Source organism: Helianthus annuus, chromosome 15 (genome assembly GCF_002127325.2).
Source record: "Helianthus annuus cultivar XRQ/B chromosome 15, HanXRQr2.0-SUNRISE, whole genome shotgun sequence".
Lineage (NCBI taxonomy): Eukaryota > Viridiplantae > Streptophyta > Magnoliopsida > Asterales > Asteraceae > Helianthus > Helianthus annuus.
Window position 1 is genome coordinate 88,086,680 of NC_035447.2, and position 20,689 is coordinate 88,107,368.

The following is a 20,689-nucleotide window of genomic DNA, read 5'->3' on the forward strand; positions in this document are numbered from 1 at the left end:
GTCAACCAAATATACCCACACCACATCAGTTAGCCACTTGCTACTGCCCAAAAAAAACCACTACGTGTTTCATGTCCTTGAATCACCCACATATAACATCCATAACATCATATGGTCTGTTCCTTTTTCCAGTTGTTGAGCACACCCCAGCTATCCTATTGCTTCAACGCCTCTTCGTCTAACATATGCTTAATTCTTTCATCCGTTAATCCATGTATTTTTTTCCATCGATGATCTACAATGAGCATGTGTATCAACATTAATTTATGATCAACATATTATAATTATATACATGTGCATAAACATTAAATATCTTAATAATCTATGTTGATAAACTATGCACATGTGCATATTAACATATTCTGTCAATCTATGCACATGTGCATAACTATATATCACACAATTATACCTTATTAACATATTCCGAGATGAAATACACGTTCGCATAACTGTATATCACACCAAAGAAACACCTAAATAAAACTAAATACCGATTACAGATCATTGATGCATAGGTGAGACTCCTATTCAAAGTCATATGCATCAACATTATCTACCTTGTTAAACTATTATTGCAAACTATGCACACGTGCATATTAACCTATTATAACAATTTATGCACATGTACATAACTATATAGATCACAAATTTAGTTTATCATCCTGTTATGTCTAGTCATATTCTGTCAAGCTATGCACATGTGCATAACTATATATCAAACATTTATACCTAATCAACATGTTCTGTGTAAGCCTGTTCTGTCAGAAAATATGCACATGTGCATATCTATATAGATCACAACTTTACCTTATTATCCTGTTCCGTGTAAGCATATGTTGTCAAAATATGCACATGTGCATAACTATAGCTAAACACATGTGCATTAACATGACATAACTTATCAACAGTTATAATTCAGTAAAAAAACCCTAACACTTACCAAATCAAATTTCGTGTTGCCCATCATATCTAGCATTATTCACATAACATTATTCATCAAGAAAAACTACATGAACAAACACATAACTACCTCATTACATATAGTTCTATCAGAACATTCGCCCCTGTTCACTCAAAAAATCATATATATAACACAATCTTCAATAATGCAGATATGAAACGATTACTAAGTATCATAATCACATAATAACATATCTGAAAAATAATTAAGAGTTGTATTGTCATATACGACTACAAAACAACATGTATGAACTTACAAATTCACAGAACGGTGCAACAATGAATCGTGATTCCGTTAGGCGACATATGCTCTTCAAATTATCCTTATTTGTATAACAAACCTTGATGATTATGATCGTTTTGCCCTAATTTCGAATCAAAAACGAATGTGCGATCGATGATTATGTTCTTATTGCACTAATATCGAAAATACGCCGAATTTTGATGACGAATTGCAGATATTGTGGAGTGACGAACTTGATTTTTTATGAATCGCTATGGTGAATCGCAGATTGATGATGCTTGTGGGATTGTCGGACGTGATTACCTGATAGATTGTGATTTATTTTTTGTTTGAAGTCCAATAGAGTAGTATAGGATGCAGGGAGAGGAGTAACTAATTTACAAGTTGTATATATTTACAAAAATGCCCTCTGTTCACATTGGTTCTCGCGGTTCTCGCAATAAGGGCGGTTCTCGCATGAACCCTACCCTATATATATATGTGTATATATATATATATATATATATGTGAATTGAATAAGAAAATATCATATGGTATTAATAGAACTTTTGTGAGGTGGCATTAATATGAATCTTTTATTATAGTTATATTTTTTTTTCCTAGATTTTGTATCTACGGCAAAGTGAAATGTGTTCTGTTTTTATAATTAATGTCTGCATAAGTAATATATTTTCTTGGGTAAATTACATTTTTCGTCCTTTATGTTTGTAGCGGGTTGCAACGGATACCCTTTAACTTCAATAATTACAGTCACAATCCTTTATTTTAAAAACTCATTACACCTTTCGTCCTTTACCACTAACCCAATTAAAATTTTGAGTTAAGTCATAACACATAAGGGTAGTTTAGTCTTTTTACCGATTTAATTAAAAATAGTTTAATAAAAAAAGCAAAAACCTAAAAAGTGAGTTTTGTAATCATATTTGAGCCCTACCCACCTGCCACCAAACACCCTCTAAACCCACCTTTTCTTCCCCAACCAATCCCACCACCATCTGCCACCACACTCAACTTCATCATCCACCCAACCGTATCCGGCAACCACCGCCAGCCGCCATATCCGTCCTACAAACTGCCATGAATTTCGGCAGCCAAAAATGTCTCCAGCAGAAGAACCACCATGTCCCCCTCCTTCCATTTCTTACCTCCCCTCTCATTTTTTCCTTCCAACAACTGCCGAGCACTACCACACCACCACCAACCCTAGTAAATTGAATGGCCATCACCACTACTCCAGAGAACACCATGTGCCTAAGCTCTAGTTTTTCCGGCAAATAAAAATCGATCTGAGAAGCAGAGTTCTTTCCATGATTTCTTTCCTCTGTTCTCCAGATTTCCTAAATGGATCGGAAGGTGAGATTCAGATTTGCAACAACTTTACATATTTTCTTCTAGTTGATACGAGATGGGGGTTCGATCGCTACAAATCACGTTTAAAAAAAACCCAATCCATGTCTTTTTCTTCATTTTCATAAGTTTACTTGGTTAATTTAAGAAGTTCTTACTTGGGTTTGATGTCTGATCTTGATTTTTACCCGTGAATGCTTAAGCAGATTCCGGTAATGGTCGACGGCATAGGCTTCCGGTGAATGACCTATGTTTTTGTTGTTGGTGACGGCGGCGTAATCTTTAGGGATATAGGTGCAGTACTAGTAGAGAATTTACATAATAAAGAGACATACATCTAGGATATTGTTCATGATGATGGGAGAGTAACTTTCCCTTGTGAATGACTCATTCAAAACTTGAAGATGAAGTGTTGTTGATGATCATTCAGCAGATGGTTTCTAAACTGATAACTAGGGCTTGCTTATTCTTTAATAATTAGCGGTGTATATGTTATTTTAGTTTTGTTTTATTTATTAGAAAACATTTTAGAATAAAAGCATGAAAATACTATAATACCCTTAAATGAATAGATTTAACTAGAAAATTTTAACCTGGTTAGTGCGAAAGGACGTAGGGTGTAATGAGTTTTTCAAATAAAGGATTGTGACTGTAATTATTAAAGTTAAAGGCTATTCATTGCAATATGATACAAACATAAAGGACGAAACGTGTAATTTACCCTATTTTCTTAATTGATTTGTTTCTAATCTCTAATTCCATTAAATTTACTATAAACATGATTTTAATGAAAATTCAAGGTTGTATTGTAAGAAATAAATTTTGTGACTAAATTTTACTTTTTGTCATTTATGTATTATCTGAATTTTGAAACATGCCCTTTAAAAGTTTTAATTTCATTTTATGTCCAAAAAACATATGTTTTATATCACTTTAACTTCTTTGCACCAAACTGAGTTAAATTACACAGTTAGGTTTATTTAATGCAAGGGTATTATTGATATTTCATCTTAGTTATTTTATTTCTACATTTTCTGCCATAAATAACAAAGATCATCACATCTCTCCCTTGTTTCTCTCTCTTAAAAGACCCCAAATCTAAAATAATAAACCTATCAATCTTCAAAGGGGTGAAACAGGGTACTCTCTCTTTCTCTCTAACTGTGCATCACCACCACCCTATGGCCCTGAAGTCGGTTCGATCAAAGGGGTGAAACAGGGTACCCTTTGATCACAAAATTGACACCTAAATCAGTTTCAAATCAATGAATTCTTGCAAAAGATGTAAGTCCAAAACCCTAATCGTCAACCCAGTAACCAGAAACCTAGAGTGCTCATCATGCGGCGTCGTACAAGACCTCAAGAATTTCGAACATCAAACGTTCAACGCAGACGGATTCGTCAGTACAAACGTCCGATCAGGCAAATCAGGATCTGGGTATGACTATTCTTACTATGAAACCAAACTTTATTTAGCCCAAAATGTCATAACAGATATACTATCAAGACTTAATTTAGAACAGAGGTTAATACCATGATTAAAGCAATAACCGAAGACAAATTGTTACCTTTGACTAGTGTTTGTGAGAATGTGGGGTGTGATGTGTTTGAATTGGGTCGAATGGTGTTGCGGGTAGTCGAGCATTTGGATTAGAAGTTGTCGGATTTCGATATTGTGGTGTTGTTTGAGAGGGTGTTTAGAGAATGGGTTATTTGCCGTCTATCTCGACACTCGTACATCATCTCCCCTCGTCGACCCATCGTATCAAACATCAGTACCATCTGTCTCTTCTTTTGTATCAAACATCATTAGTTTATTATTATTATTGTTATTATTATTATTATTATTATTATTATTATTATTATTATTATTATTATTATTTTATTCTAAGATAATAAAAAGAAAATTTAAAAAAATAAGTGTGTATATATAAATATGTGCATGCATAGATATATTATATTTATAATTATATTTATTGTTTTTTATTTAAAGATAAAAGGGGGAAAATGTGACACTTTGGAATTTCCCGGACAATCTTTCGATGTAACATGTGCGTACGTATACTAGTAAATGAAAAAGTTGTGTATTGTTTTGATGTTCTATATGATCCTTGCTTGGTGTGTATGTATGCTATGTATATACATATATAGGTATGAGTGTGCGTTATATATGTGTAGGCCGAGACCTCTAAGAACCCGACTCGAGACCACGGTCTCGAGTGAACAGTAGCAATGGGCCGGTTTGGGCCTTGTGACCGAGAAACCCAAGCCGGAATCCCCACTAGCCCAATTCGAAATCCTATATAAACCAACCCATCCCTCCCTTAACCATTTTTACAAATCTCACTACACTCTCATACTCTCCTCTCATCTCTCTCACTAAAACCCTAACAAACCAAGATCACCTCCTCTCATCTCCTTCTTCCCGGATCAAATCGGTGACCACTAGGAGCTCTCGGATCAACACCCACACACCCGTTAGAAGTTTCATACTCACCCTTGAACCTCACCAACCGGTTAGTGTCTTTATAATATTTGTTGATTGTTAGATGATAGCATGAATGACATAATTTAGCTAGTGTAGTTGTATGCTTGGTGATGTAGTTTTGTGTGTAAAATGGATAATCGGCTAACATGTTTTTAGTTTCGGATAAGTTGCTAATATGTTCATGACATTTTGTGGCTAAATATGATGCAAACCATTGACTTGTGATGCTCATGAAAACCGGTTTGCATATGTGGGACACCATGTGAATCGGTTTGGTTTAGAATTTATCTTTAGGATTTTCATGATAAAATGTTGTTTTGATAACTTGTTTGTGTGTATTGATGTTGTCCGAGAAATATAAGGATTTGGTTAGAGGGTTTTATGCATAGTATTTGGGTTTGATGATGATGAGTATTGTTTGAATGTTGTTTGAATAATGATGAACATGATGAATGTCACTTGAATATTTCAAATATGCTAAGTTTGATCCAAATTGTGCAAATTTTAGACAAGAAAACATGTTAGTGGTTATAGTACATAATTTGCATGATATTGCAATCCTATTGGCTAGTACTGTTTTGCAGGTTCTAGAAACTGTTTTATGTGCACGTAATCACGGTTGCGAGTCGCAACCTTTGGTTGCTACTCGAAACCACAGCAGGATTTGTCGAGACCTCCCGGTTGCGAGTCGTAATCAACGCGTATCGATCCAATTGCGAGTCGTAACCACAACTGCTTTGTCGGAACCGCCGGTTGCGAGTCGGAATCTCTGATTGCGAGTAGTAACCAAAGCATGACGAACCGAGACCTCGGTTGCGAGTCGCAACCTTGGTTGCGAGTCACCCTTGTCTCGACTAGGCTGTTATTGGGCCAAAGAACTTGTTGGATTGTCTGTTAACTGGACTGCTTGTGTATCTGTTACTGTTTAGGCCCAATAACCCCACTATTGTATGTTGGACTTTCTGTTGACTGGGCTGCATGTATACCTGCTACTGTGGTTGTTTGCATTTATGTTAAGTGTGTTCATATGTGTTTACTTGTACCCGACTTGACCTCTATTTGGTAACCATGTTAGGACGTGGTGACCAACATACTTAACCAAGTAACGTATCATACCGAGCAACCCAAGGTGAGTTCACAACTTAAAAGCATGCGTCCCGGTGGTTTGGGACACGAGACTAGAACAACCCTATCCCCTTGTAAAAGGGATACCACTTACATTCCTTCCCTAGTTACTGGGAACAAACGTACTTTATCTTCCCTTGTATTGGGAAACCTTTTTAGTTAATTACTGTTTATACGGAATGCAACCAACGGCACTAAACGCAACTCTATCACTCAAGTCCCTACTACATAATACCGATTAGTCGCCGGTGCCAGGCGAACGGGTTATTAGTTGATAGCGCTATTTAGGTCTTACCAGCCTCACACCGTGCCATGGTATGGGATCGGTCGTGAACTAATGTACTCAGGCATCCGTCAATGATGATAGAACATTGACATCGGGGCATCCTGCGGAAACGCAAACGGTTACCTAGTGTTCGGTATTGGAAAAACAGTTTAGTCGCTAGCTTTTGGGGTAGCTCCCCATGGCATGTATAAACGGATAAATTAACTGGTGAAACAAGTTTTTGGAAATTAAAACTGGACAACTAGTGAACTCACTCAGCATTATTGTTGACCCCCTTACTGCATGCTTTGCAGGTGGCCAGTGACTGGAGCAGCTGCTTGGGATGTGTAGTGGTCGTCTGCCCGTGTGTTGGGCATTTATTATGCTTACCTTATGAACACTGTTTAAAACTATTTAATTATGCTTCCGCTACTTGTTACTGTTTAAACTTGAAACCTTAAACTCTGAACTTGATATTTGCTAATCTTATGGTTAGTAAGTATTACTTTCGTTATCAATTTAGTTATTCAGTATAATTGGTGGCTGGATCCTGGTCAGTCACGCCCTCGAAGCGGGTGTTACCCGCGGGTGGATTTTGGGGGTGTGACAGATTGGTATCAGAGCCATTGGTTATAGTGAACTTGGTTTTAAAAAGGGGAAAAATCTTTTTGAGAAAAACCAGACTATAACCCGTGACTCGTGACGACACTACACTCCAAGTACAAGGCTCGACATATCTGACCTCATAGCTCGGACCCATAGTTACTTGCTTAATTGTCTTATGCTTTCCGCTTTACTATACGTACTGGTTTGCCTGATTAGATAGATACATCTTCTCTCTTCTATCTTATTCTCGCTATCACGCACTCATACTATGTTTTCTGGTTATGAAGACAATGAGTGGACGCGGACGAGGAAACGTCAACATGACTCAGGCTCAGTTCACTAACCTGCTCAACACTGTGGCTGCAGCTTTCGCAGCTCACCCTATAGGTAAACTCGATGCTTTAGGATGTTTAGATCCTACCGCCACATCGTCTTTTCGCCTCTAAACCTATTTCGCTTCACTCCTCACAACAGGTCAGCCTGCGCCTGTGCAACCACGTGTTTGTACCTTCAAGACCTTCATGGACTGCAAGCCTCTTCCATTCAGTGGCACTGAGGGTGCCATAGGTCTTCTACACTGGATCGAGAAGATCGAAGCTGTCTTCGCTGTCTGCGAATGTCCCCCTGCTAATTGGGTGAAGTTTGCTACTGGTACTCTAGAGGGAAGCGCACTTTCATGGTGGAAGGCGCAAATTCAAATGCTTGGTTTGGAGACTGCTAACGCTACTGCGTGGGAAGATTTCAAGGACATGATCAAGGAAGAGTACTGTCACAGGGATGACATCCACAAGCTTGAGAATGAGTACTATGAACTCAAGATGGTTGGGTCAGAGATTGAGACCTACACCAAGCTGTCCAACGACTATGCTGCTCTTTGTCCAAATATGTCTCGACCTATGTATCGGAGAATCGAACTGTACATCAAGGGTCTGGCTCCAGAAATTCGAAGCCATGTAACTTCAGCCAACCACACTACCATTCAGCCGATCGTTCGACTTGCTCACAAACTCACTGATCAGGCTGTGGAAGAGGGCAGGTTGCCCAAAAGAATCAGTGCTACTGTCGGAACTTCTAGTGACAACAAGCGAAAGTGGGATGGAAATCAGGGCAAGGATGCTAACCCTACTCAAGCCCCAGCTCAGCAAAGGAAAACTGACAACAACAAAGGCACTCAGCAACAGGGTGGCTACCGGGGAAACTACCCTAAGTGCAACAAGTGTAACAGGCACCACAATGGGGCATGTAACAAGGGCCAGTGTCAGCGATGCCACAAGATGGGGCACGAAGCAAAGGATTGTAGAAGTCAGTTCCCGGCAAGACAGAATCAGCAACAACCCCAACAGCAACAGCAGCAGGGAAACAACAGAGCATGTTTTAAATGTGGGGCAACAGGGCACATGCGAAAGGATTGCCCTGAACTGAATCAGAATCGCAACAACAATCAGGGAGCTGGGAACAATGAGCAGAACAACAATGCTGGAAATGCAAGGGGAAGAGCTTTCGTGATTGGAGCTGGAGAAGCAAGGAACGACCCCAACGTCGTGGCGGGTAAGTTCCTACTTGATGATCGTTATGTTTCTGTGTTATTTGATTCCGGTGCCGATGCCAGTTATGTATCCCTTCGCATTAGTAAGAAACTTAAGCACTCGCCCGCATTATTAAGTTCTAAGCACATCGTCGAGATAGCTAATGGTAAGAACATCGAGGCCACGCACATGATCCACGACTGCACCCTAGAATTGTCTGGCCACACGTTTAGTATCGATCTTTTCCCCGTCAAACTTGGAAGCTTCGATGTTGTCATTGGTATGGATTGGTTATCCAAACATCGCGCTGAGATCCTCTGTCAAGAGAAAGCAGTTCGTATACCTCGCCGTTCTGGTCAACCCCTCATCGTCAAAGGCAACAAAGGTGGAGAAGTCACAGGCATTATCTCGCTTTTAAAAGCCCAGAAGTGTTTGCAGAAAGGGCACACCGCTATCCTAGCACTCGTCACCAACACCCACGAAAAGGAAAAGAGGATTGAAGATTTTCCCGTTGTACGAGATTACCCCGAGGTATTTCCTGAGGAACTACCCGGACTCCCTCCCCACCGTCAGGTCGAATTTCAAATCGAGCTAGCTCCCGGAGCAGCACCTATAGCTCGTGCACCGTACCGTCTAGCCCCTGCAGAACTGAAGGAACTCTCTACGCAATTACAGGAACTATTGGATAAAGGATTTATCCGTCCTAGTTCATCACCCTGGGGAGCACCAGTACTCTTTGTCAAAAAGAAAGATGGCACGTTCCGAATGTGCATCGACTATCGTGAGCTGAACAAGGTTACCATCAAGAATCGTTACCCTCTCCCGCGCATCGACGACCTATTCGATCAGCTGCAAGGATCGGGCTACTATTCTAAGATTGACCTGCGATCAGGCTATCATCAGCTGAGAGTTCGTAATGAAGATATTTCCAAGACTGCATTCAGGACTCGTTATGGTCATTACGAGTTCCTCGTCATGCCTTTTGGAATGACCAACGCGCCGGCAGTGTTCATGGATCTTATGAACCACGTATGTAAGCCCTACCTCGACAAATTTGTGATTGTGTTTATCGACGACATCCTGATTTATTCGAAAAGTCAAGAAGAGCATGAACAGCACCTACGCCTTATTCTGGAACTCCTTCGCAACGAGCAACTGTACGCCAAATTCTCTAAATGTGACTTCTGGCTTCGAGAAGTCCATTTCCTCGGCCATGTAGTTAATAAGAACGGAATTCACGTCGACCCCGCTAAGATCGAATCGATAAAGAACTGGCCTACGCCTAAGAATCCCACTGAAGTTCGCCAATTTTTGGGTTTGGCAGGCTACTACCGCAGATTCATTCAGGGATTCTCGAAGATTGCACAACCTCTCACGACACTCACTCAGAAAGGCGTCGCCTACAAGTGGAATGAAGCGCAGGAATCTGCTTTTCAGAGACTTAAGGATAACCTCTGTAGCGCTCCTATTCTCTCGTTACCTGAAGGCACTGACGACTTTGTGGTTTACTGCGATGCGTCTATTCATGGGCTCGGTTGCGTGCTAATGCAACGCGAGAAAGTTATTGCCTACGCCTCACGACAACTCAAGACGCATGAAAAGAACTACACGACGCATGACTTGGAACTGGGAGCAGTGATCTTTGCTCTTAAGATATGGAGACATTACCTGTACGGTACCAAGTGCACTATTTACACCGATCACAGGAGTCTCGAGCATATCTTTAGGCAAAAGGAATTGAACATGAGACAACGTCGATGGGTCGAACTCTTGAATGACTACGAATGCGCCATCAAATACCATCCGGGCAAGGCCAATGTCGTGGCAGACGCCCTCAGCCGAAAGGACACTATACCAAACGCGTGCGAGCACTACAACTTACCATCCAGTCTAACCTCCCTACCCAGATTCGAAATGCTCAAGTTGAAGCATTGAAGCCGGAAAACATCAGGGCTGAGTCTCTGCGAGGATCGAGACAGCAACTAGAACAGAAAGAAGATGGTGCTTACTATGTAACAGGGCGTATCTGGGTTCCACTCTATGGAGATTTACGTGAACTTGTGATGGACGAAGCCCACAAGTCCCGCTACTCAGTACATCCTGGTTCGGACAAGATGTACCACGACTTGAAGACTACGTATTGGTGGCCTGGTATGAAGGCCCACATAGCAACATACGTCAGCAAATGCTTGACTTGCGCGAGAGTCAAGACAGAATACCAGAAGCCAGCAGGTCTACTCCGACAACCAGAAATCCCGAAATGGAAATGGGAGCAAATTTCCATGGATTTTGTTACAGGGCTACCTAGGTCTCAACGCGGAAATGATGCTATTTGGGTAATAGTAGATCGATTGACCAAGTCCGCGCACTTTCTGGCTATTAAGGAAACAGACAAGTTTTCTACCTTGGCAGAGATTTACTTAAAGGAAGTAGTTTCGAGGCACGGAGTGCCAACCTCAATTATTTCCGACCGAGATGCTCGTTTTACTTCGGAATTGTGGCAAGCTATGCACAAATGCTTTGGCTCACGTTTGGACATGAGCACTGCTTATCACCCGCAAACGGATGGACAGTCTGAACGCACCATCCAGACTCTAGAAGACATGCTTAGAGCGTGTGTGATCGATTTTGGCAAGAACTGGGAGAAGCATCTACCGCTAGTAGAGTTCTCTTACAACAACAGCTACCACACTAGTATTCAGGCAGCACCTTTTGAGGCATTGTACGGTCGTAAATGCCGGTCACCTCTCTGCTGGGCAGAAATCGGTGATAGTCAAATCACGGGCCCAGAGATGGTGGTAGATACAACGGAAAAGATTGCCCAGATCAGACAACGCATGGCGGCAGCTCGTGACCGTCAGAAGAGCTACGCTGATAAGCGTAGGAAACCATTGGAATTCCAGGTCGGTGACCGGGTTCTACTTAAAGTCTCACCCTGGAAGGGTGTGGTCCGCTTTGGTAAACGGGGCAAGCTTAATCCACGATATATCGGACCATTCGAAATTACCGAGAAGATCGGTAAGGTTGCTTATAGATTGAACCTGCCTGAAGAACTGAGTGCGGTACATAACGTTTTCCACGTATCCAACCTGAAGAAGTGTTTGTCGGATGAAACACTTGTGATTCCTTTTAAGGAACTAACGATTGACGAACAGCTACACTTTACTGAGGAACCGATTGAGATCACGGATCGAGAGATCAAAATCCTCAAACGTAGCCAGATACCTCTTGTACGAGTCCGTTGGAACTCGCGACGTGGCCCAGAGTATACCTGGGAGCGGGAAGATCAGATGAAGCACAAGTATCCCCAGCTGTTCCCTAACGAAAACCCCAGCACTGAAGCTACAGCCGAATTTCGGGACGAAATTCCAAACTAACGGGGGGATGATGTGACACCCCGTTGAAACGCTTTCACTTACACTAGCTTGACAGTGGCTGCCTTAACTTTCGGGACGAAAGTTCCTAAAACTTGGGGATAATGTGACACTTCGGAATTTCCCGGACAATCTTTCGATGTAACATGTGCGTACGTATACTAGTAAATGAAAAAGTTGTGTATTGTTTTGATGTTCTATATGATCCTTGCTTGGTGTGTATGTATGCTATGTATATACATATATAGGTATGAGTGTGCGTTATATATGTGTAGGCCGAGACCTCTAAGAACCCGACTCGAGACCACGGTCTCGAGTGAACAGTAGCAATGGGCCAGTTTGGGCCTTGTGACCGAGAAACCCAAGCCGGAATCCCCACTAGCCCAATTCGAAATCCTATATAAACCAACCCATCCCTCCCTTAACCATTTTTACAAATCTCACTACACTCTCATACTCTCCTCTCATCTCTCTCACTAAAACCCTAACAAACCAAGATCACCTCCTCTCATCTCCTTCTTCTCGGATCAAATCGGTGACCACTAGGAGCTCTCGGATCAACACCCACACACCCGTTAGAAGTTTCATACTCACCCTTGAACCTCACCAACCGGTTAGTGTCTTTATAATATTTGTTGATTGTTAGATGATAGCATGAATGACATAATTTAGCTAGTGTAGTTGTATGCTTGGTGATGTAGTTTTGTGTGTAAAATGGATAATCGGCTAACATGTTTTTAGTTTCGGATAAGTTGCTAATATGTTCATGACATTTTGTGGCTAAATATGATGCAAACCATTGACTTGTGATGCTCATGAAAACCGGTTTGCATATGTGGGACACCATGTGAATCGGTTTGGTTTAGAATTTATCTTTAGGATTTTCATGATAAAATGTTGTTTTGATAACTTGTTTGTGTGTATTGATGTTGTCCGAGAAATATAAGGATTTGGTTAGAGGGTTTTATGCATAGTATTTGGGTTTGATGATGATGAGTATTGTTTGAATGTTGTTTGAATAATGATGAACATGATGAATGTCACTTGAATATTTCAAATATGCTAAGTTTGATCCAAATTGTGCAAATTTTAGACAAGAAAACATGTTAGTGGTTATAGTACATAATTTGCATGATATTGCAATCCTATTGGCTAGTACTGTTTTGCAGGTTCTAGAAACTGTTTTATGTGCACGTAATCACGGTTGCGAGTCGCAACCTTTGGTTGCTACTCGAAACCACAGCAGGATTTGTCGAGACCTCCCGGTTGCGAGTCGTAATCAACGCGTATCGATCCAATTGCGAGTCGTAACCACAACTGCTTTGTCGGAACCGCCGGTTGCGAGTCGGAATCTCTGATTGCGAGTAGTAACCAAAGCATGACGAACCGAGACCTCGGTTGCGAGTCGCAACCTTGGTTGCGAGTCACCCTTGTCTCGACTAGGCTGTTATTGGGCCAAAGAACTTGTTGGATTGTCTGTTAACTGGACTGCTTGTGTATCTGTTACTGTTTAGGCCCAATAACCCCACTATTGTATGTTGGACTTTTTGTTGACTGGGCTGCATGTATACCTGCTACTGTGGTTGTTTGCATTTATGTTAAGTGTGTTCATATGTGTTTACTTGTACCCGACTTGACCTCTATTTGGTAACCATGTTAGGACGTGGTGACCAACATACTTAACCAAGTAACGTATCATACCGAGCAACCCAAGGTGAGTTCACAACTTAAAAGCATGCGTCCCGGTGGTTTGGGACACGAGACTAGAACAACCCTATCCCCTTGTAAAAGGGATACCACTTACATTCCTTCCCTAGTTACTGGGAACAAACGTACTTTATCTTCCCTTGTATTGGGAAACCTTTTTAGTTAATTACTGTTTATACGGAATGCAACCAACGGCACTAAACGCAACTCTATCACTCAAGTCCCTACTACATAATACCGATTAGTCGCCGGTGCCAGGCGAACGGGTTATTAGTTGATAGCGCTATTTAGGTCTTACCAGCCTCACACCGTGCCATGGTATGGGATCGGTCGTGAACTAATGTACTCAGGCATCCGTCAATGATGATAGAACATTGACATCGGGGCATCCTGCGGAAACGCAAACGGTTACCTAGTGTTCGGTATTGGAAAAACAGTTTAGTCGCTAGCTTTTGGGGTAGCTCCCCATGGCATGTATAAACGGATAAATTAACTGGTGAAACAAGTTTTTGGAAATTAAAACTGGACAACTAGTGAACTCACTCAGCATTATTGTTGACCCCCTTACTGCATGCTTTGCAGGTGGCCAGTGACTGGAGCAGCTGCTTGGGATGTGTAGTGGTCGTCTGCCCGTGTGTTGGGCATTTATTATGCTTACCTTATGAACACTGTTTAAAACTATTTAATTATGCTTCCGCTACTTGTTACTGTTTAAACTTGAAACCTTAAACTCTGAACTTGATATTTGCTAATCTTATGGCTAGTAAGTATTACTTTCGTTATCAATTTAGTTATTCAGTATAATTGGTGGCTGGATCCTGGTCAGTCACGCCCTCGAAGCGGGTGTTACCCGCGGGTGGATTTTGGGGGTGTGACAGAAAAGAATAAATGGGTGAATAGCCAAACCCGCCCCTTAGGTTTAGTAATTACTAATATCGTCCATGAGAGTTAACGATAAATGTTAACTGAGTTAATGATTTGGATGAATATAATGATAAAAATAAAACATTGGAGGCTCAATGACAAAAAGTTTCAATTTTAAATGAAACTAGCAAAAATGCTCAAACATTAACCACAACTTTAACATTTAACTTGTTTTAAAATTACTCAAAACTACCCAAAGCCAATTGGGCAAAACTTGTTACTTCTAATCTAGATATCAACAAAGACACAAAAAGATAAAAAAAAATAAATAAAATTAAATAAAAAAATTAAAACACCATATGTTAAAAGTAAAAATGGCTATAATATGATTTTCCTAAAAATAATTTACATTTTAACATATTTTTGCCGTAGTCACCATAACAAAAAATCGACGGCGTGAATACTCCAACAAACCCTAATTCCCAAAACCCCTGTCTATATAACACCACCATTGTTCTCTTTACTTTCAACTCATCCAAACACACCACCCATTCACCATCCAACGAGTTCTCTGTATTTTCTTTGTATTTGATTTTTGTTGAATGAATAAGAATGGAGGTTACCTGTATCGATGATGAAAGATGAAAGGCTTGTTTCTCATGAACATTCTCAGTGGCCGCCTGATCGAACTTTCGCCTCCGCCAGGCTTGAGAGTTCATGTTGCTCCTTCCTTCCTTCCTTCCTTGGATGTCTGAGATCCTCGTCCTCCTGTCTTTCTTTTCAATTTTATTTTTATTTGTTATGATGTGTAAGAAACTGGTGATGATAATCTTAAGGCTTGTTTCTCAGAAACATTCGCAGTGGCCGACTAAGAGCTTTCGCCTTCGCCAGGCTTGAGAGCTTGTGCTGTCTTTCTCCTTCCTTCCTTGGATGTCTGAAGTTTCAATATTATACATAAATTATTTCTTTATTTATTTATGGAGATTTAGTGTGGGTTTCTCAATGATGATTTCAATAGATGACGAGTCTGATGTAATATCCATTCCATTCAATCATGAAGACGAATCGAGGCATTTGTCTGAGAGCCAACCCATATACTACCCCTTTGTTTTTCACTTTTAAAAATTTTTGCCAATTAATTTTGAGGTTTTTTTTTTTTTAAATTGGCCGATGATTAAATTCAAATTAATGACAAGCATATGTCTGAATAAATAATTGTTGTTAACCTTCTCAATGAGGCCATATTCATTTTATTCTTTTAAAATATATTTATGGTTTTTGATTTAGTTGTTGATGTTCAGATGATGATCAATTGCATAGTTCAAATGAATGTTTGTGATTAGAAAAGTTTTAGTCTTTCGCTCCTATCTGATGAACTCAGAAATATTTTTTTTTTTATTTTGATAATGATTGTATTAAATTTAATAATGGGATAATGACGATTTCATGTGATAAGGTCTCGTTCGTCGTAATGGTGTGATGAACTCACACCTTGCCGACCATCCTATTATATCACCACCCATAAACTGAATCCCACATTATTATTATTATTATTATTATTATTATTATTATTATTATTATTATTATTATTATTATTACTATTACTACTACTGCTGCTTCTGCTGCTGCTGCAGCAGACGACTACTACGAGTACTACTGCTACGACTGCTACGACTGCAACGACTGCTACGACTGCTACGACTGCTACGACGGCTACGACGACTACGACGACTACGACTGCTACGACGACTACAACGACTACGACGACTACTACTACGACTACTACGACTACGACGACTACTACGACTACTACTACTGCTACTACTGCTACGACTGCTACGACTACTGCTACGACTACTGCTACGACTACGACTACTACGACTACCACGACGACTACGACTACGACGACGACTACTACGACTACGACGACTACGACGACTACTACTACTACGACGACGACTACTACTACTACTACTGCTACTGCTGCTACTGCTGCTACTGCTGCTACTGCTGCTACTGCTGCTACTGCTGCTACTACTACGACGACGACTACGACTACTACGACGACTACGACTACTACGACGACTACGACTACTACGACGACTACGACGACTACGACGACGACTACTACGACGACTACGACGACTACTACGACGACTACTACGACTACGACTACGACTACGACGACGACGACGCCGGCGGCGGCGGCGTCAACGACTACGACGACGACTACGACGACTACGACGACTACGACGACTACAACGACTACTACTACGACTACTACTACGACTACTACTACGACTACTACTACGACTACGACTACGACTACTACTACGACTACGACTACGACTACGACTACGACTACGACAACGACTACGACGACGACTACGACGACGACTACGACGACGACTACGACTACTACGACGACCACTACGACGACTACGACGACCACTACGACGACTACGACGACGACCACTACGACGACCACTACGACGACGACGACGACCACTACGACGACTACGACTACTACTACGACTACTACGACGACTACTACTACGACTACTACGACTACTACGACGACTACGACGACGACGACTACTACGACGACTACGACGACTACGACGACAACTACGACGACTACGACGACCACTACGACCACTACTACGACTACGACGACTACTACGACTACTACTACTGCTACTACTGCTACTACTGCTACGACTGCTACGACTACTGCTACGACTACTGCTACGACTACGACTACTACGACTACCACGACGACTACGACTACGACGACGACTACTACGACTACGACGACTACGACGACTACTACTACTACTACTACTACGACGACTACGACGACTACGACGACTACGACGACGACTACTACTACTGCTACTGCTGCTACTGCTGCTACTGCTGCTACTGCTGCTACTGCTGCTACTGCTGCTACTGCTGCTACTCCTGCTACTACTACGACGACGACTACGACTACTACGACGACTACGACTACTACGACGACTACGACTACTACGACGACTACGACGACTACGACGACGACTACTACGACGACTACGACGACTACTACGACGACTACTACGACTACGACTACGACTACGACTACGACGACGACGGCGGCGGCGGCGGCGTCAACGACTACGACGACGACTACGACGACTACGACGACTACGACGACTACAACGACTACTACTACGACTACTACTACGACTACTACTACGACTACTACTACGACTACGACTACGACTACTACTACGACTACGACTATGACTACGACTACGACTACGACAACGACTACGACTACGACTACGACGACGACTACGACGACGACTACGACTACTACGACGACTACTACGACGACTACGACGACCACTACGACGACTACGACGACGACCACTACGACGACCACTATGACGACGACGACGACCACTACGACGACCACTACGACGACTACGACTACTACTACGACTACTACGACGACTACTACTACGACTACTACGACTACTACGACGACTACTACGACTACTACTACGACTACTACTACGACTACTACTACGACTACTACGACGACTACTACGACGACTACTACGACGACTACTACGACGACTACTACGACTACGACTACGACGACGACAACGATTACGACGACGACTACGACGACTACTACTACGACTAATACTACGACTACTACTACGACTACTACTACGACTACTACTACGACTACGACTACGACTACGACGACGACTACGACGACAACTACGACGACTACGACTACTACGACGACTACGACGACGACGACTACTACGACGACTACGACGACTACGACGACCACTACGACGACTACGACGACTACGACGACCACTACGACGACTACGACGACGACGACCACTACTACGACTACGACGACCACTACGACGACCACTACGACGACGACGACTACTACTACGACTACTACTACGACTACTACTACCACTACTACTACGACTACTACTACGACTACTACTACGACGACTACTACTACGGCGACTACTACGGCGACTACTACGACGACTACTACGACGACTAATACGACGACTACTACGACGACTACTACGACGACTACTACGACGACTACTACGACGACTACTACGACGACTACTACGACGACTACGACTACGACTACGACTACTACGACGACTACGACTACTACCACTACCACTACCACTACCACCACCACCACTACCACGACCACCACTACCACGACCACCACTACCACGACCACCACTACCACGACCACCACTACCACGACCACCACTACCACGACCACCACTACCACGACCACCACTACCACGACCACCACTACCACGACCACCACTACCACGACCACCACTACCACGACCACCACTACCACGACCACCACTACCACGACCACCACTACCACGACCACCACTACCACGACCACCACTACCACGACCACCACTACCACGACCACCACTACCACGACCACCACTACCACGACCACCACTACCACGACCACCACTACCACGACCACCACTACCACGACCACCACTACCACGACCACGACTACCACGACCACGACTACCACGACCACGACTACCACGACCACGACACTACCACCACCACGACTACCACTACGACTACCACTACCACGACTACCACTACCACGACTACCACTACCACTACCACTACCACTACCACTACCACTACCACTACCACTACCACTACCACTACCACTACCACTACCACTACCACTACCACTACCACTACCACTACCACTGCCACCACTGCCACCACTGCCACCACTGCCACCACTGCCACCACTGCCACCACTGCCACCACTGCCACCACTGCCACCACTGCCACCACTGCCACCACTGCCACCACTGCCACCACTGCCACCACTGCCACCACTGCCACCACTGCCACCACTGCCACCACTGCCACCACTGCCACCACTGCCACCACTACCACCACTACCACCACTACTACTACCACTACTACTACTACTATTACCACTACTACTACCACATGTTAGACCCCTAGCTTTAGAATGATTTGTATCCACAAAAAGGCGAGCTCCTTGATTCATCCCTGAGCCTCTCAAAAGACACTTGCTCATGCTAGAAGATGAGTTTGTTTCGATTGCGCCATATGCACCAGATAGTCGTTTGTACCACCGTGTAGATGTATAGCCTTCTTCTACCTTTTAGACCCGTTTATGAACCGTTGAACCTAGATACCAGGTCTTTTGAAATGAATGCAATCGGTGGTTTCATTTTCGTCCCCGCAAAAGCTGCAACTGATCTCTCCCATAGTTACATTTCTCCTGACAAATTCAACCTTCATTAGAACCTGATTATTAAGCACAACTCTCCAAGCAAGAAAGTTCACTTTTAGAGGAGTTCAAACCTGAATCCACTATCCGTAACACTCAGGCTTTGCAGCGTAGTTCTTGCACTGCGTACTAAGAACACCCCATCCATATCGAGCATCCACTTCCATATGTCCTCGCCAGACACAACCTCCATCGAAACCAATAAATGAACCAGCCCATCCATTTTAGTCAACTCCCCGGGTGTTTGCAGCCCTTTGGACCAATGGAACCTCTGAACAAGCTTAGAAATCGATCCCTGAGCAAGACATCACCAAGCCAAGAGTCCATCCAGAATCGATTTACCTTCCTGTCCCCATACACCCCACGAATCAAGGTTGCCAAACTAATACACCCCTTTGAAGTCTTTCGTTATGCCACCTATTTGTTTCCAGGGGCTCCGGAGCGAGAGCCTCATAGGGATGTAATTCCAATTTCTAGACCCACCATGTACACACCAAACCACCTTCCTCCACAGACCATTCACATCCACCTTGAATCTCCATCATCAATTGGCCAATAAGGCAATTAAAATATGTAACAGCTAATTAAAGAAGTCTAATATAACATGCATATCAGCCCAAGATGGTGAAAACTCTAAAAGTGAGCATCTAAAGAGATATTTACGAAAATAGCCAAAGACCAAACTCATTTGCGAAAATAGCCACCTCATGCCCTCTTGGAACAACGCATCACATATCCCGAGGTAGTCTTATGCGTCCTTCATTCTTAAATTGACATGTGTATTCAACATGTGGGACCCACCATCTATCACCCCTTCATAGCCCCTACAC

General features: G+C 42.6%; 1 protein-coding gene, 2 non-coding genes and 2 pseudogenes across 3 annotated transcripts; 4 read left to right on the forward strand and 1 right to left on the reverse strand.

Annotated features, from left to right (window-relative positions):
- Positions 1-205: 205 nt before the first annotated feature.
- LOC118487484 (acanthoscurrin-2-like) lies at positions 206-20,082 on the reverse strand. Its single transcript, XM_035984367.1, has 6 exons — positions 19,934-20,082; positions 18,714-19,117; positions 941-969; positions 558-601; positions 410-473; positions 206-235 (listed from the first exon to the last, which is right to left on the reverse strand). The coding sequence occupies exons 1-6, from the start codon at positions 20,080-20,082 to the stop codon at positions 206-208; spliced, it is 720 nt and encodes a 239-aa protein (XP_035840260.1).
- On the forward strand, positions 15,321-15,448 carry LOC118487757. Its single transcript, XR_004882700.1, has one exon. It is a non-coding gene; the product is annotated as a small nucleolar RNA SNORD14 (small nucleolar RNA).
- Positions 15,504-15,593, forward strand: LOC118487901 (annotated as a pseudogene).
- LOC118487883 lies at positions 15,799-15,886 on the forward strand (annotated as a pseudogene).
- Positions 15,937-16,040, forward strand: LOC118487888. Its single transcript, XR_004882825.1, has one exon. It is a non-coding gene; the product is annotated as a small nucleolar RNA Z43 (small nucleolar RNA).
- Positions 20,083-20,689: the final 607 nt, after the last annotated feature.

Coding starts and splice junctions, on each gene's coding strand:
- LOC118487484 (XM_035984367.1), bottom strand. CDS start 20,082: ATGGATGGGCTGGTTCATTTATTGGTTTCGATGGAGGTTGTGTCTGGC. Junction 970..18,713: donor TGGTAGTGGTAGTGGTAGTG/GTAGTAGTCGTA, acceptor GAATAATGCTAG/ATATGATGGGCAACACGAAA. Junction 236..409: donor TCTCGGAATATGTTAATAAG/GTATAATTGTGT, acceptor TGCTCATTGTAG/ATCATCGATGGAAAAAAATA.